Here is an 18,056-nt window from a genome sequence, read left to right on the forward strand (position 1 = left end):
TTAAGAGCCCAGAATCACAGGAATGGTGCGCGCACCCTGCCGAGACTCGAAACCGCTTTCCCAACATCAAGGCCCGCCGCTCTAGCCGTTGAGCCACATCCTCTCCGTGCTCCCTGAAATTGGAGCGAAACCAGGCCAGGACTCCGACCCCGAGCACTGGAGGAGCAACCCGCGATTCCCCACCGACCAGACGGCGTGTCCAGCGATCGCCTGTCCCCGAAAACTGACCGCCACCCAAATTAATCAAAGGGACTTCACATGCCCCGCGCGCACTGGTGATCGAACCCGGGACCCCCGGACGGTGAGCCACCCGCGCTTCCAACAACCTCGGCCCCCACTCCGTGGTGTCCAACCACGAGGCCCCTGTACTACCCGGGCTTAACCCAGGGTCGGGGACGGGGAAAAGGGCTAGAGTATGGACATACCGTAAAGCGCACGTCGACGACGACCACGAACACGACCACGACAACGGCGGCGGCCTGGAGCGACCAAATCGACGGCGACCACGAACACGACCACGACAACGGCGGCGGCCTGGAGCGACCAAATCGCGTGTCCAGGCTGGAGCGGCGCAGGGAACAGAGGAGGAAATGGGCGAGCGGGCCTCCTAAGTAGGGGGGGGGCAAGCCGCGCCCCCCGCCCCCACCGGCCCGCCTCCAGCTCCAAACTATGGGAGTCATACCTTGGTGGGCGTAGCCTCGCGCGCGAGGCAGCAAAGGGGAAGGCTCCGACGGGCGGCCACTAACATGCTGCCCTGCTGATGTCCCACTGCTTGGGACGCGGGCAGCGGCATTCCTGTTTTTGATTGGCTGCTATTTTGGAATAGTAAAGCTGGAGAAAGCATAATCCTCGCCTCCCTGTCCTTAATAGAATTTAAAATTCTTGTTGCATAGTTCAAGTAAGCGACCTTGCTGCCACCGATCACACTCTGCCTCTCCTCAAGACCGACACTGACATGCAGAACATAAACAGCATGACAGGAGTTATGAAACTTAGCTGCTTTGGTTGTTATGCCGTCCACTTCCTTAAGTGGGCGGTTCTTGTTTCAGGCATTTTTCCTCAATTAGAAACTGAAAAGACTATTACTCTCAGCTTCTCGAGCTGCTTTTACTTGTGATGTATGAGAGGAGCGCAAACTGCTGTAAAAAATAAACAAAGACAAACCCCGCCCTGTAACGGCGTGCATGGCTGGTCAGCCCCAGCAGTGGTCTACCTGCTGTTAGCTCTGTATGGCAGCAGCGCTCCTGGCTCTGGGTTTCCCACGCCTGCTCAGGTGCCGGGCATCGGCTGCCTCAGCCGGGGGCGGCCGTCTCTCCAGCAGTGGGCTTCCCTCAGGTGTCAGTGAGAGGGCCTCCCTGGGGGCAGTCATGCAGCGCACGGCAGAGGCAGAGGGGCCCTTCGCCTCTCTCCGCTTTGATAACCTGGCCCTGCGCGCACTGCCGGTGGAGCCTGGCTCCGGCAAGGGAGAGGAAGCGTCCCGGCCTCGCCAGGTCCGCGGGGCCTGCTTCTCCCGGGTGTGGCCGTCCCCTCTGGAGCGGCCGCAGGTGGTAGCGCTCTCGGCGCCCGCCCTGGCGCTGCTAGGGCTGGAGGCTGCGGGGCTGCAGGAGCAGGAGGCTGCTCTGTACCTGAGCGGATGCCGCCTGCCGCCCGGTGCCGAACCCGCCGCTCACTGCTATTGCGGACACCAGTTTGGGAGCTTTGCTGGGCAGCTGGGGGACGGCGCTGCCATGTACCTGGGAGAGGTGCTGGCCCCCCAAGGGGATCGCTGGGAGATCCAGCTCAAGGGCGCCGGACTCACCCCTTACTCCAGGTAATGCGGCGCCTATTTGTTATGCAGTTGTACTTGCACCTATACTCTGTTTTAAATGGGCTAGTGCCAATAGTTCATGTGCTTCTTTAATGTGAAAGTAAGAATACCAGCACTTGCCAGGAGCTAGGAAGTACTCTGCAGAGTGGGAACTGTAGTGTGCTTCTTAAGCACAACCTTTATTTTGTTATAACGTAGTTTATTGGTGAAAATTACAAGTTGTCCTTGTTCCTTTAAGGAAAACTTGTCTTCCCCGTGCGCCAGTCCTGGGGCGCTGTTTGTGTTTGTCATCCACTCCACATTCTGGCGTTCTCCTCCGCTCTGCTGAAACTGTTTACTTAGGCAGTTACGACGAGAGCCCCAGAATGAGCGGTTGTGGGTTGCATCTTCTCCCACGCATATTGCTTAAATAAACCAATTTGAAAAGTGCAACTGTTTCCGGATTGCTACTTCAACACTCCGGCATGGCTTTAAGTGGGCTGGGTCTCACCGGGTCTGAGCACCGTCAGTTTTTTAAAGGGGGCCTGTTTTGTGCCCTGGCACAGGCGGTTCGTTTTTCCCGGACTGCAGTGACAGCACCGGAAGGGAAATCCTTTAAAGGGAGCCATTTTCGCTCTGGATTTCTCTTCTCTTTTTGAAACTCGGGAGCAGCAACATTGTCGTGGTGTCACTAGGGCCTCAAGTGGAAGCTTTTTCAATATTATATAAAAGCAGGCCCTATTCCAGGAATTTTTATTTGGGTGGGCCAAGGGTGCATTTGGGTGGGCTACTGCGGGCCCAATTTGTCGCTTTTTATGGTAGCCTACCAACCTTAGATTACATCATAGCTACTTGCAAATAGTCCCCATGATACAACGGATCGATTCAGTGTGTATACAGAGCAATTAGAGAGTTATTTGAAAGTAAGAGCAATGTCTGGATCTAAGTGCAAACCCTCAAATTCCAACAGGCCCGGATATCCACTTTTCTACTATCCCTCTCCTGTGCACCTTATCTCACAGCTGACCTTGGACCCACCCCCATATCAGCCACCATCCAGCTCCACTTTAATTATTCCTGTAAAAAACATTAGTAAAATCACCTACAAACTTAAAACTTTGAATATAGCAGTAAATATAATTAGCACGCACTTTAAAATATGTTCCACAGTTGCCCTAATGACCTGACTGTTAATTGAATAAAACCGAAAGACCATGACAGGGCCGGCTTTAGCACTAGTGCAAAAGTCTTTTTTGTCACCCACTAATGACCTCTTATGGTCCGGTACGGCCTACCGCCCCCTCCTCCCCTCTACTGTGACAGAGACCAATATAAACATTTTTGTTTGGAATAGGGGGTCGTTGAGCCCCGATCGTATTTATTAACAAACACACATATTTGCACACAAATATACAATTACGCAGAAATGACAAGACCGGATTCGGTACATTCAATTCATTCCTAGCTTTAACAAAACTCTAATACATAATGTTCCTATCCTAGTCTAAACATATTGCTGATCACATTTCTGCGTATTCCTTTGGGCCTACGGCAAGGTCAACACGCTGGCCCCTCCCCCTTTAATCCAAATTGTCCCGCGCACCCCAACCAGAGTGCGCATGCGCAGGGGGCCCAGCTGACCCGGATGTACTTCCCACCAGGCAACCCCCATACGTTCAAGACTTACTCCATAAAGGGGCCATGCAGACAGCGCAGCTTACTTACGCCCGCGTGCGGGGTGGCCAACCAGCCAATAGAAAGCGTAACCCCCCTTTGGCCCCGCACCGTTCCAACCAACCGGTTGTAACTGCCCCTGGAGTCTGGTGAGAGCCACATGTCCCTCCCCTCTGGGCGCCCCACTTAATAAGGCGCCCCAAAAGATTAGTAAATATAGTCTGTCCAACCGATGACCTTACCGCACAGGCCTGCATAGTAGACCGACTATCAGGCCCCCCCAAAACCCAAGGTCATACTCACCATTGAAATCGGTCCAGCCAAGCTAAAATGTTGCCCAGGAATAACTCGTTCCCCAACCGCGAAAGGTGCACCCCATCTCGCAAGTAGCAGACGTCCCCTTTTATGCACCCATGAGCAATCACTTGTAATCTGGGGGTCCTAAACAGCTTGTCTATTTTATTATTGATCCTCTGAACCGAGTGATTGAGGGCCTTCACTGATTCCCCTCCCCGCCACTGCAGCCTTGGTATCATGTGTGACCACACAATAACCGTACCTGGGCAGCGCCTGGCCAGCCATGCTGACTGACAGCACTGTTTCAATCAGGATCCTCCTATTTATGTGCACCAAGTCGTTACCACCAAGATGCAAAATAATAGCATCGGGGGGGGGGGGGGTGCCCAAAGAGGCAAGCATGTGACCTATCCGTTCTCTGAACCTGTCGAAACGCAGCCCCCCGTGGCCAAAAAAGGAGACCCTGACACCTAACCGCTTTGCGCGTGCTGCCCCATTTCCTGCAATAAAAAAGTTACTTAGACGGGAAACATACGAATGGCCAAAAATACACGCATGACGTTCCAACTTGGCGTCCGGGGAATTCACTTTTGTCTTGATTGTGTCTTCTTCTTGGTGATGTGTTGCTGTCTCTTCCTGCGTGACAGGCAGAGGGAACTGACAATAAAACAAGAAAAATAGTGCCATCAGAACCATTGTCGTGGAATGTCATAACATTTCCACTCGCACATAGCGACTAAAACAGTTGGAGGACCACCGCCCAATCTTCTGCACCTCTCTTTCCCCCAGACCCCATGCGACCGCCTCGGTGGCGGCACCTATTCTGAAGGAATGTGTTCCAAAATCACTGGGGTCCAGCCCCGTACTGCCTGCCGCCATATCAAAGACCCGTTTAAATTGAAATTTGGTCAGTGGGTCCCCCCCGTGTGCATCAACAATGGGCCCCCCCCTGTTACTTGGTCTGGAGGGTTCCCCGTTGCCCGCCGCAGAACTACTACCTGCCCCCTCCCCTCCTGATCTGTCTTTGATCGCCGAATGGTAACCTGCAATGCATCGTTATGGAAGCGTATGTCACCGAGCTGCAGGCCTCCCCCCATGTCCCTTTTATTCTTAGCCACCAATTCCCCTATCCTAAAGGCACCATAGAAAGCTAAGGTAAAGGCTGCCTTGAACAATAAACATTCTGTCACGGTAGTGCAGGTCTGCTCTAGCGCACCCAAAATTGATGCCAAGGTAGTAAGACCTATCGGGCGCCTAGTGTCAGGCGCAGACCCCTGTAAGCGCTGCCATCCCTTCAATGCTTTGCGCACTACGAATGCCTGAGTAGGGTCCCGCCTGCCGCTCATTTATGCAAAAAATGAAATAGCTGCCATGTGTCTTCTAGCTGACCCCACTGTCCACCCTTCATCCCGCAAGGTTTGCAAGTAAGCGCACACCCCGTCCGAATCCGCCCAATGCCCCTCCCCCTGGTCCTTTAAGAAATTGCAGTATGCCCCAAACGCCCCTTCGTATGCCTTCCTTGTTCCTGGCGCTAGGCTAGCTGCCACCAAGTCCAGTAAGTGGGGGCACCAATCTGCCAGAGCTGTTCGGGGAAAGGCGTTGGGTGTGGTGCTGCTCCCGGGAGATGAGATCTGAAAACCTGCATCTTGAAACGAGACAGTGCGTCAGCGGCGTGATTCAATACCCCCGGGACATGTTTTGCCCTAAACTGTAGATTTAACTGCAAGCATTTCAAAACTATCTCCTTGATTAAACGTAAGATCATTTTACATTTTGCTGACTGGCTGTTTATGCATTCCACCACTGTCATGTTGTTGGACCAGAAAACAACTGCTTTGTATCCCAGTTGTTCCGGCCAGACGAACAATGCCACCCAGATGGGGAACAATTTCAGGAAACCAATGTTTGCCATGAGGCCAGCCTCCATCCACCATGCCGGCCAACGCTGCGCCACCCACTGAGTGCCCAGAATGGCGCCGAACCCCTCACTGTCCGCGGAGTCTGTCATTAAACCCAACTCCGCACAGGAGGTGACTGGGCCGGGCCACAGGACAGAGCCATTGAAGTCCCGCAGAAATGCCAACCAAATACACATATCCTGCTTGACCTCCACGCTCAATCTGGTGTGGTGGTGCTTTTGCTTAAGGCCAGACATTGCTTGCGCAATGGATTTTGAAAAAGGGCGTGCCATTGGTATGATACGTAATGCAAAATTTAGTTGACCTACCATTTGTTGCAACTGATGCAACGTTACCCTTTTGGTTTCTAGACATTGCCTCAGTGAGTCTCCAAACCTTGTCACCTTATCAGTGGGAAGCCGTGAGCACCCCGCGACTGAATCTAGCTCGATCCCCAGGAACTCTATGACCGTGGATGGTCCAACGGTTTTTCCCTGTGCAAGTGGCACCCCAAAACTCTTCAGCAGTGCACAAAATTGTTCCAGCGCCTGCCCACACACCGCGCTCCCTGGTGGCCCCAGTAAAAGGAAGTCATCAAGGTAATGCAGCACATCCCTATGCCCTGTAACTTGTCTGAAAGACCATTCTAGGAAAGTGCTAAACATTTCAATATATGCGCACGACACAGAACACCCCATAGGCATGCACATGTCCATGAGGAACTTGCCCTCATACTGGAAACCAAGTAAGTGAAAATCGCTCGGGTGAACGGGCAGCAGCCTGAAAGCAGATTCTATGTCCGATTTAGCCATCAGCGCCCCCGGGCCCAAACCCCTCGAGTTCAATTGCTTGATCAACAGATGCATAACGCACAGAGCAGAATTCCTCATCAATGGAGTCATTCACGGACTGCCCCCTTGGCGCTGATAAATTGTGAATCAGCCTGAATTCTCCTCGTTCCTTCTTCGGGACCACCCCAAGGGGGGAACACACAAAGTTATGCACAGGGATCTTGTCGAAAGGCCCCGCCACTCTGCCCAATCTACATTCTTTCTCAATTTTTGCCGCCGCCACCCTAGCGTTCTGAGTGACCGACAATTGGTTCCTGCAGAAAGAGGGACCCACAAAATCCGCCACCGGGATTCTAAATCCCTCCCTGAACCCTTCCACCAGCGTCCTTGCCGTCGACGTGCATTTGTATCTGTTCAACCAGGGTATCATTGCGTGCAGAAGAATCGGGGACCTAGCTTTGGTGAAAACACCCTCAATCCGATTTTTTGGCCCCTCTATCCCTCTGTTTTTTAAGACATTTTGCCTCGGCATGTCCTGAGTTGCCACAAAAACTGCACACATGTTTAAAACTGCATGTCCCTGGCGGCCTATCGCAGGTGCGCCTATTGAAATCCCAACAGCATCCCTTCTTCCCAGCCCCCCCACCTGGTGCAGCTGGGGGGAACGCCCGAAAGGGCTGCGGCTTTGGCGTGTCCCTTGTAGGCTCTGCTGTCAGACCGCCCAAATTATCTAACCACACTATCCCCTCCCCCTGATTCCATTTTAGAGTCGGATCAGATGCCCTGATGCGCCTGAATTTTTTGTCCTAATCCAACCACCCTGTGCCCCCCTTCGTTGCCTGCGCCGTGCTGATCCTAGACAAATAACAAGACATTGCGGGCGCCTTCTCTGGGAAACGGTCCGTCATCACAGCCATGTAAATATTGAACGCCACCATCCAATGCCTAATGTTCTCCTCCACACTGTACTTTAGCATCTCATTCGCCCATTCACGTGCGGGCATATAATCTTTCTTCCTCTTCATCTCCTCCCTCTCAACCTCGTCTATTAAGAGTGAGAAAATGTCAATATATGTCCCCTTCCAAATTCTCTCCTTAACCTCCTGTGACAAATGGCGGGACAGAGATTCATACGATGTGCGCGATTCGCCCATGCCCAACAATGGCAATGTCTGTGGCTTACCATGCGAGGGTCCCGCAGTGTCTTTGGGGGCCACGACCAATGATACTTCTTTAAGCTTGCTTTGATCGATTAGCTGTCTTGCCTTTTCCAATGCGTCCGCCCCAGCCACACCCGCCGCACTCAAATTCAACCCCATGCCCCCAAGCCAGGGAAGCACGGCTGCTAGGCTGGAGACAAAATCAGTTGGAAGTGTTGGTACCTCCCCGGGTGCAGGGGGAACATTTAACGAAACATTGGGCACCCCTGGCACTGGCACCCCCGGCGGGATGATAGGATTTCCTGGTGTTGGCGGCGAAATAATGTGCGTCGGGGGACACGGAATTAATGAAGGAACCACGGGAACTGGCCCCCCTACCCCATCTATGGGAGAAGGCTCGCTCGCCGGTGTGCTGGGGGACGCGGGCACTACAGGCAAAGCTGGGCCCACCCCCCCCCATTCCCAGGGACAACCTGCGGTACTTTCTTTGCCCTATTCTTTTTTGGCAGGGGCGGAAAAGCCTCTCTTGGCGGTAAAGCGTCCCTGCGTGACCTCCCCGAGGACCCCTCATGCGCATCCAGCCTGTCTGACAGCTGTGCCATGGTGCTATCCATTTCCCCAATCTTCCTCATCAGGGCGTCTAACACCTTCGCAATATCTGGTCACCGTTCACCGCGCTTAACTTTGGAAGGCATGACTACCCTGCAAACTGTTACCCTTGTTTGTAGGAGGAAACACGACCGGCCACAGCACCCACGCTACCGGAGCCTCAATACTGGCTAGCCCAGCAAGGCAGGTGAGCAACAGGCTCTAACCCGCTTGGCTCCCAGCAGCGCCGGAATGCAGACCCTTTACGTGTCCTCAGGCACCCTCAGCGACGGCCCACACGTCATCGTGTGCTCCTCCCAATGCGATCGCAAAGGCCGACACCCGCTTGCTCGCTCCCGCTGAATGCGGTCTTTCGACACGCTACTCTGCCTTCTCCTGATCGTCCCTCGCAATGCGCGATCCAAACCAGGCACGTAAAGAACTCTCGCCGCTCTCCCGCTTCCAAAGAACGCAGCCGCCGACCCTGGGAAACGAAAGAAAAAAGGTTAAAGATCCTCCCGAGGGAGGGGGCACACGCGACGGGTGTGCTGTTGAGGGGAGCGGAGAGCAAGAGACTGCACTTCGCGCTCCCCCCGGCTTTAAAGGGTCGCCCAATCCACCAGCTGAAACTGGTTCCTGGCAAGAGGGTCACCCACGCCCCGGAAGTGATCGAATCACTTCCGGGGCGCGGTGGAGCCTCCCATGACCCGGAAGCGATCCAATCGCTTCCGGGGCACGGCCCCCAGCCAATGCGGGGCCAACGAGACAGGCGAGAGACGGGGGCACGGCCGACCCGCCATAATGGTGGCGGGGCCGATGCCGGTCCCGCCTTCCTCATCTCTGCAGATACCATTACTACCACCCTCCAGCAGTGCCCTAAATCTCTCCGTTGCCACTCTTTCATATGCATCTCATTTGTTGTATAGCGCTACTAATATCAGTGTAGGGTGTCAGTACTTTACACCACGCACACATTATACAGAGACAATGAATCATACAAGTATGTACATCAGTCTATAGGTAATGTCACATAAGCCAAAGAGGATTACAAGGTGTAGGAATCACGTCATCCATACTGGTGGGCAGTATATTTTAGGAGGTTTTGGACTGCGGAAGCGCACTCAGGATGTAAAGCATACCCCAGTGGTTGGGGGTTGGCTTTACTAATAAAAATTTATATCGGCCCAAACTCTTTTTAGCAACATTAAAATAATGAAAGACTGGGGAAGTTAGTAACACAAAAAAGTGAAGTTCTAACTATACCATTCATGTTTGTATGCAATTCTTTGATGACAGTTCATAGGTCACTATCCTATGTAGGATTGTAACTTCTGAACTGCAAGTTCATAGGTCACTATCCTATGTAGGATTGTAACTATTGAACTGCAAGTAACACAATAATCTCTGTCAAAGGCAGTAACCCACTGAGCTATCCACATAAAATACAGCTTATCTGCATTTTAAAACTACCAACGGGCAAAGGATTGCTCTCCAGCAGGATCATTATTCACCAGTTATCTGGACATTTTTATTGTTGTCTAGCATCATGGCCATGATAATGTAAAAACAATTTAAATAAAGTATACACAAAGTATGTGCCTTGTTGGGCCTGTACAGATTTTAAAAATAAAAACAAAAGGGTAACACATTCTCTTAACTACACTGTTAGTCAAACTTTGTGTCACAGCCAGATCTGATAAACAGCTGCCGGGGGTCAGGAAAGGTGAATCAGAATAAACAAATTTATTTTCTCGCTGAACAGAAAGGGAAATATTCAGGCAGCAGGCAAAAGTTACTCGGTTCCAAATAAAAAATGTGTCCCCTTCACCAAGCCCCTTTTGTACCTGCACAACAAGGGAGAGGATGTGGTCCGTTGGCTAAACTGACGACTTTGGTGCTGGAAACCAGAGTTCGAGCCTCGAGGTCGCGTCCACATCCTGTGATTCTGGGCAAATCACTTAATCTCCCCGTGCCTGAATGTGTAATGTAAATACGGTGCTCATGTGAAGCGCTCCAATACCTTCGGGTCGAGTACGCGCTATATAAATATGCAACACAAAAAAAAACACCTCTCTAAAAGGAGTCGGGTGATTGTGGATGGCTGTCAGAAAGAGCCCAGGCCCAATCACGCAACTTCTAGAATAGAAAGGAAAACAGCGTTCAGAGGAACGTTTTAAATCACACTGCCCATTTTCTACTGGCCTTCATGTCCTCACTGCGAGGGCCAAGGCTTGTGTGTGGGTGGGCCTGGCCCACCTGCGTCCCCCCCCCCTCCCTAGAACCGGGCCTGTATACAAGCCATAGTTGCTGCTTATTTATCTTATGCAGCTGACAGCCATTGACAAAGCCAATAGTCCTGACTTGTTGTAGGTATGATTTTACTTGTTTTATCATATATCTGGATACAATTACATAAACCGCAAAATACAAGTCTGGCGGCAAACTGTTAAGTGCAGATGTTTTGCTTACGTGTTTTGAAGGCACGCCCTTAGTTACATTGGCCAAGCCCCTTTGAGAGACCACCCAGTTTTTTCATTCCACTTAAAGCCCTGATCTCCGGTAAGGCTTTACACTTGTCCACCACTGCGCTCGCTTCGCCATCTCCTTTCAGCTGTCTCCCAGCTATCCCTCGTCATGGCATTCTAGAGCCTTAGAATACGATGACCTGGGATACAACACGTTTCCCTCTAACATACAAACTATAACATTTAAAGAAAGCAAAAATAACTTTTGCAAAAGAACATTAAATATAACCTAACTCAAAAATAACATTCAAATTTGAGGGTCAATGTTGAGTTGTACACACTAAAGTCTAAACAAACACAGTTACTAACTACGCAGCATTTCCTATGCAAAGTGGCACAACTCAATTATAATACATATTAGTCAGTCAAAAATGTATGAATACTATTTAAGAGGTATTGTACTTTACAACAAATTGTTCCCACTTCTTGGGGCGTTGCAACACACGTCCCGACCTGGACACTCTTCCCTCATTCACTCACCCACGCACACTGTATTCTTTTCAATATCATCATCCATCAACCAGAGTTGATTACTTTTTTTAACCTGACTACGTCCATGTCCTTCACATCTGTCATTCTTAGTTTTTCCACCCCATTGCCGAGATTTTTTATTATTATTATTATTATTATTATTTCGGATTTGTAGAGCGCATAGCTACTCTAGGGCTTCTCAGCGCTAAGAGACAGGATGCAAGCTGAGGCTGTGCAGAAATTAGAGGTACTGCTTTAACAGCCACATTTTTTTGACTTGCGAAATTCTTATTCTTTATTCAGGATCCGTGATTCACGTGGTAATGAATTTCAGAGTTTGGGTACTAGGTGGGAGAAGGCTCTACCTCCCCACCTCGCTTTCCTGGCACCTGCTGGTTTTCAAAATCCTTCAGCGCTCGATCTCAGATTTTTATTTGAGACCTATGGGGACACCCAAGTTTCTAATTTACCTTTGGCCCATGTTGTGTAACGCTCTGTGCGTTATAACCAGTGCCTTGAATTTGATTCTGGCCTCCACTGGGAGCCAATGAAGTTCTTTGACATGCTTTTTGACTGACTCCCGAGCTGGGGCCTTACACAGCAGCCTTGCTGCCGCATTCTGGACCACCTGTAGTCTGTTAATCACTTATTTCGGCGCCCCTAGCAATAGTGAATTTCCGTAGTCCAGCCGTGATGTGACCATAGAGTGGACAACAGTCTTTCTGAGCTGTATGGGAATCCTATGCCAATCCTTGTTCTCCATGCCTTCAAATACACAAGTTCAGGATGTGTGCTGCCAAAATCCTGTCTTGTTTTATTTTAATAAACTATAATGCTATTGTTCCATGCATACCAATAACCTATGCCACACAGAGTTTGCAGGTGATAACTGACTTGAACAGATGGTTCTGTCCTCAGGGCAGGGGGAGGCACAAATGTTTCTAAGTTCATGTTTGAAAACAATCAGTTTAAAAAATGCCTCTCAATGGAGTGGTATAATCTGATGTGCTAAGGTGAAACACTTCTTCACACAAAAGTAGTACACCTTTTTGAACTTGGGAAATACTTTATTATATAATTACGCTTGTTGCAAGATGTCTTTTAAAAATTAAGGTGTTTCTAAAGATAAGTGGTGCAGGACACATTTGTGTGTCAATTAATGTGTAAATAAATTCTTGCCCTGTTTTACATCTTTCTTAATGTCGGGGCACAGCCAAGTAAATAGCAGCCCAGTGCTGCTGTTCACCAGGGAGACGCATGTAAAGTTACCTCTTGTGTAAATTATATCTACATACACTTCCATGCTATCACTGCTCTGTCATGCTGTAACGGTCTTGTTTTATGAACATGAGTTTGGATTTTTGATGTGCACTTAAAGCAGAGAAAATTGTTTATGTTGTGACCAGTAGTAGGTTTCATGGAACTTAAATTGTAGACAATATATTGTCCCAGCGCAAAACTTTATATGTTAGTGTATGCTGTTCGGATTGATCATTAATTGTCAAATAACAAAGTCATCTCACCCACCTATTTCTTCTCTGAAGACTATTCTAGACCGCTTCCACAGCAATGTAGAATTCTTTGTTGGGAGCTGTTGAACGTTTCTCTTCCTGCTTTCCTTTTTCCAAACTCCCTTCACTCTTTGTTTTTCCAAACCCCGTATTTCTCTCCTGCTTTTACTTTTTACTTTTTATTTTAATTTTTAAAGCCCCCTACCCCCTTTCTTACTTGACTCCGTTTGAAGGGTGTTTTTTTAATTAAATTTTTTTCAATAAACCCCTTACTATCTCCTTTTTCACATTCCAGGTCCCCTCCCCACCCCCAATAAAATTATGTATACCCATCCCCTTTTCACGCTGTCATTTGAAATAAACATATACCATTTCCATGAAACACATTTTAGTAGGGAAGGTATCCCATTATTTTAACTCTTAGCAAAAATGAAATTTGGACAGTCTGTTTTCGTCATGCTGACTTTTTCCATTTAAGAAATTTCTCAAAATAATGTAATACTGTTTAAAAAACCCAAAAAAAGAATAACAGTATTGCTGTCAGCTCGGACTTGATTGGAGGCTGTTTCTTCCAGCTTTTCATGGTTTGCAGTGTATAATAATATTTTCACATCTTTACTGTATTTGGTTACAGGCAAGCAGATGGGCGCAAGGTTCTGAGGTCGAGTATTAGAGAGTTTCTTTGCAGCGAGGCAATGTTTCACTTGGGCATACCCACAACAAGGGCCGGGTCATGTGTCACCTCTGATTCCACTGTTGTCCGAGATATTTTCTATGATGGCAATCCAAAGCATGAGAAATGCACAGTTGTCCTGCGCATAGCTTCAACGTTTATAAGGTAGGTTTTCTGTTTGTTGCATGTTCTCTCCCTTTAAAAACATTTTTTTTATTACTTCGAAGATGGGCATAAGACACGAGTTTCCAGAGCAGCACCAGGCCTCTTGGGTTGAAGCAGTTAGTGAGCGAGAATTGACAATAGTAAGATATTACACACAGAAAGCAATTGTTTTGCTAGCAAAATGAATGCCAGAAAGAAATGTGGGAATTCGTTTAAATGTTTATTGGGATTAGTTGAAGCGTTATTAACAAAGAAATGTCAAAGTCTGTCCAAGAGTCATTTGTGCTACGCTGACAGAGACCCCTTGTCAGTCAGCTGACGAACTTAAGGAAACCGTTTTAGTTTATTTCAACTACAATGTTCACAAAGCGAACCATTTCGTGCTGTGTAGATGGAGACCCTAAATGGGATAAACTGCCAGAGGAAGCATAGTATAATCAACAGATACCTCAATAAAAAGACCTTAACAGTAATCCAGTCTCCTCCCTGGATAATCTGCACTGTCAGACATACATGTGACACAAAATACCTACTGTTCAGGGGGTCCATCACCACTGTCTTTTTTTTTTTTTTTTGTTTTTGAATCTGTTTTATTTAATTTTGTTTTGTTTACTGTTATGTACCACAAGAATACAGCATAGTGAAAAATAACATATATCATAAACAGTTGACCTTGCAGTGAACCATCATTCTACACAATACAATCTGTATAGCGACTGGGTAGCCTATATCAGATGTTCGTTTGTGGGTGGCGTGGGCGCAGCTGCAAACTGGGTCTCGGCAGGTTGTACAAGCTCCGTAGGGATAACAGCGTGCGTGTATTTGGCTTGGTTCCCTTGGTCCCTTCGTACAGAGTCTTAACGGATCAAACACTTCGGGTAAGTGTGCAGATATTATGAACAGAAAAACTCAACTATCAAAAATCAAAAGCAAAACAAACCGCAGCAGCATACATCGGCTCTCAGGTGTGTGTGTCGTACCCTGTCTCTTTCCACCCCCCCATGCATCCCCCCCCCCCCCCAGACTCAACCCCTCAGTGACTGCTCTTGCATCAGGCCTCTGTGCTATAGCTTATCTTTACTGTCAGTTGGTCTGCACACTCCGACCCATCACCGCAGGCACTTGTCGTCCGGGCCCCTCTCCCCCTTGTCAGAGTGTCTACTCCACCCCTCGGTTGGCCCCCCAGGTCCGACCCCTATTCCCCCCCCCCCCCCCCCCCGATACGGGTCAGGGCCTGGAGCATTTCCTCCCAGCGCCCCGCGATGGGCGTCTTTCGTAGCCCCAGTGTCTTCTCCTACCGCCTAATGGCGACTCCCTCTGCTGTAGCCCATGCTATGAGTGAATGTCTCCATGCCCATGTGTGTGGTGGGTCTTGTGCTTTCCACTTCCTGGTGAGAAGCCTCTTGGCCACCACCAGCCCGAGGTCTAGGAAACGAGAGGATGCCGTCAGGGTCTTAGGTCTACGGAAATTATGCAATAAGTAAACAGGCCATTCAAAGGGTATTACTCTGCTTGTACAGGTGTGCAGCGCCTACAGCTTGCCAATAATCGCGCAGCCTGTGCCATCCCCAGAACATGTGTATCATACCCGCCCCCGCCTCTGTGCATCGGGGGCATAGCGCATCTGTGCGGTGAAAGTATCTGTTTATCTTTTCAGGCATGAGGTATGCCCTGTGGACAATAAATAGTTGTATTTGCATGAAGCGCATGTTCCTAGGAATATGGGTTGGGCTTTTTAGCATCTTTTCCCATTTCTTGTCCTCCATTGGTCGATTCAGATCTGCCTCCCACTTGCGGCGCAGCGGGTCTAGAGTCACCGCCGCGTGCACACTAAGACGCTGCAAACCAACGGATCAGGTGCCTGCCCCGTACCATAACATGGAGGTATTGAATGGTGAGGTGCTGCGGTGGTTCTTCTTGCAGTTCCCCCCCATTTGGAGGACAGTGTCGTGAGGAGTGTGCGGTGTCGTAGAAGTTGTCCCGGTGGGAGCCCCAATTCATCCACCAGAGATTCGTAGGATGTAAGCCTGCCGTCGCGATACAGATCTCCCAGTGTGTGTACGTCAACTTCATGCCAGTCAGCGAGCTTGCGTGTTGTCAGCACCCCGGGCCCACAGGGGGAGCCCGCTAGTGGTATGGCCGGTGCATAAGGGATCAACGATTTAGTAAGGTACAGGCAGCGACGATGGCATCTATAAGCCACCGCTAGGAGGAGAGGGGTAGGCACCGGGGCCTTGGAGGCCGGGTGGAAAAGTCTGGTGATGGACGCAAGGGAGTATGGGGGGCTTTTAGTTGCAGTGTCTTCACGTCATCTATCAGCGAGCCAATGGGCTATCCACTGCAGTTGTGCAGCTAAGTAGTAGTGTTCAAAACAGGGTGCAGCTAGTCCTCCCTGATCAGTGGGCAAGTATAGCTTCGCCGGTGATAGTCTGTGACGCGTATTGCCCCAAAGGAAGTCCCGTCGCAACTTAGTGAGTGTAGCAAAGAAGTACGCTGGGATATATAGGGGCAGGTTAGCAAAGTAGTACAGTAGCCGGGGTAAGACCATCATCTTAGATAACGCCACCCTGCCTGTGACTGACGGGGGTAGCGTGCCCCAAAATTTCATTTGTAACTTAATTGCCAATACTGCCCGTCCCAGGTTACCATCGAAGAGATCGGCAGGTTGACGGTAGATCTGGATACCGAGGTAGCGAAATGTGTCTGCACTCCATCGCACCCTCGTGCCTTCTAAAACATAGCCCGGATCACGTGTGTCTCCTCCAAAAGGGTAGAGGCAGGACTTGTGGACGTTCACTCGGAGGCCCGAAAGAGCGGCAAAATCCCGCAGCGTGTGCTCCAACTGGATCGGTATATTGCCCACGTCTCTTACAAAAACAAGGAGATCATCCGCGTATAATGACACCTGGTGGATCGCGTCTCCCAGCGGTATGCCGTCCCCCAGTGTCACACTTATAGCCTCTTCCAGGGGTTCGAGGGCGAAGAGGAGAGGCGACAGCGGGCACCCTTTTCTTGTGCCCCTACGGATTGGGACGGCGTCGGATATATATGGTCCCAACCGTACTCTGACCGTGGGGTTTTTGTACAGTAATTTGACCATCTGGAGGAACCCCAAGCCCAGTTCGTACCGTAAGAGCACCGCCGCCAGGTAACTCCCCTCTAGGCAGTCGAAGGCCTTCTCAAGGTCGAACACCAGGCATCCCGCCCTAGGCCAGTCCCTCACCCCGTCTGTGGCCACTCGAAAATCTCCTCAGATTCAGCGAAGTGCTACGCTTGGGCACGAATCTGTTCTGGTCAGCATGAACCAGCCCAGGGACCACAGGCGCCAGCCGCTTCGCCAGCACTTTAGCGAGTATTTTATAGTCCATGTTTAGGAGCGCCAATGGTCTGTATTACCCTAAACTTTCCGGGTCTCTGCCTGGTTTCAACAGCGACACCAGATAGGCCTCCCGCATCGACGGGGGGAGTGTGCGCTCCTCCAGAGCCGTGGAGTACAGGGCATGCAAGTGCCTCGTCAGAGGTTCCCGGTAGGCCTTGTAGTATTCCGCCGGCAGGCCATCCGGGCTCTGTGTCCTCCCAGAGGCCATCAACCCTATGGCATCGCCTATTTCCTCTAGGGTGAGGGGACCGTTAAGTGCCTCCAGGTGCTCCCTTGTAGTCGTGGGCAATTGGAGCGGTTTGAGGAACCTCTCCAGGTCAGAGCTGGAGCATTGCACTTTGGATTGATAGAGCTGGAAATAATGATCCAACATTACTTTGTGTATTTCCCGCTGCGTAAACACCAGGTTCCCCTCCATTGAGCACATTGCTCCTATAGGAGTGTGCCTATCCTCCTGCTTCAGCAACCAGGCCAACAGACGCCCTGCTCCCTGTGGCGTGGGTACTGGCCGTATGAGCGGTGTAGTTGTGGCATCGTAGTTTTTCTATGAGTACTGCGTGTTACGCCCGAAGGTTTTCTAGCTGGGCAGATTGTTCGGCCCCACCCTCTTCCCGCTTGCTCATATTGTAAAAGCCGTGTTTCAATCTGGCGGAGCGATAGTGACAGCTGCCTGCGGATGTTCCTTGTGGCGCCCAGGCAATGTCCCCTAACAGATACCTTGTGGGCATCCCATTCCACTAGTCTAGAGCTCGCCGTCTCTTCGTTGAGTTCAAAGTATTCGAGAACCATTCTTTCAAGGGATGTGTGGAACTCTAGGTCTTCCAGCACAGTTGTTTGGAGACGCCAAGTGGGTACGGGGGGGTCTGTCGGGCTCCCAATTCAACCAAAGTGTCATGGGATTGTGGTCTGAGTGTGTCCGTCCTAGGTATTCCGCCTTCTCAACGAGCGGGAGCAGCGATTGGGACCCCACTATCCGGTCGAGACGCACATGTAAGCCGTTCACCGCCGAGTAATACGAGTATACACGGTCTGTAGGGTGTAGTACTCTCCACAAATCCAGTAACGCCCACTGAGCCAGCCAGTCAGAAAGCGCCCGCGCATTCGAACCAACCGTCGTCGCTCGGAGGGGAGGGAATGA

General features: G+C 50.2%; 1 protein-coding gene across 1 annotated transcript in view; it reads left to right on the plus strand.

Annotated features, from left to right (window-relative positions):
• The first annotated feature begins 1,100 nt into the window (after positions 1 to 1,100).
• SELENOO (selenoprotein O) overlaps positions 1,101 to 18,056 on the plus strand; it is a 215,712-nt gene continuing 198,756 nt past the window's right edge. Inside the window, exons 1-2 of the mRNA XM_085653951.1 lie at positions 1,101 to 1,810; positions 13,336 to 13,539. Coding sequence (XP_085510077.1) covers positions 1,230 to 1,810; positions 13,336 to 13,539 — 785 coding nt within the window. The 5' untranslated portion in view covers positions 1,101 to 1,229. The remainder of the gene's footprint in view (positions 1,811 to 13,335; positions 13,540 to 18,056) is intronic.

Source organism: Triturus cristatus, chromosome 4_1 (genome assembly GCF_964204655.1).
Source record: "Triturus cristatus chromosome 4_1, aTriCri1.1, whole genome shotgun sequence".
NCBI classification, from domain to species: domain Eukaryota; kingdom Metazoa; phylum Chordata; class Amphibia; order Caudata; family Salamandridae; genus Triturus; species Triturus cristatus.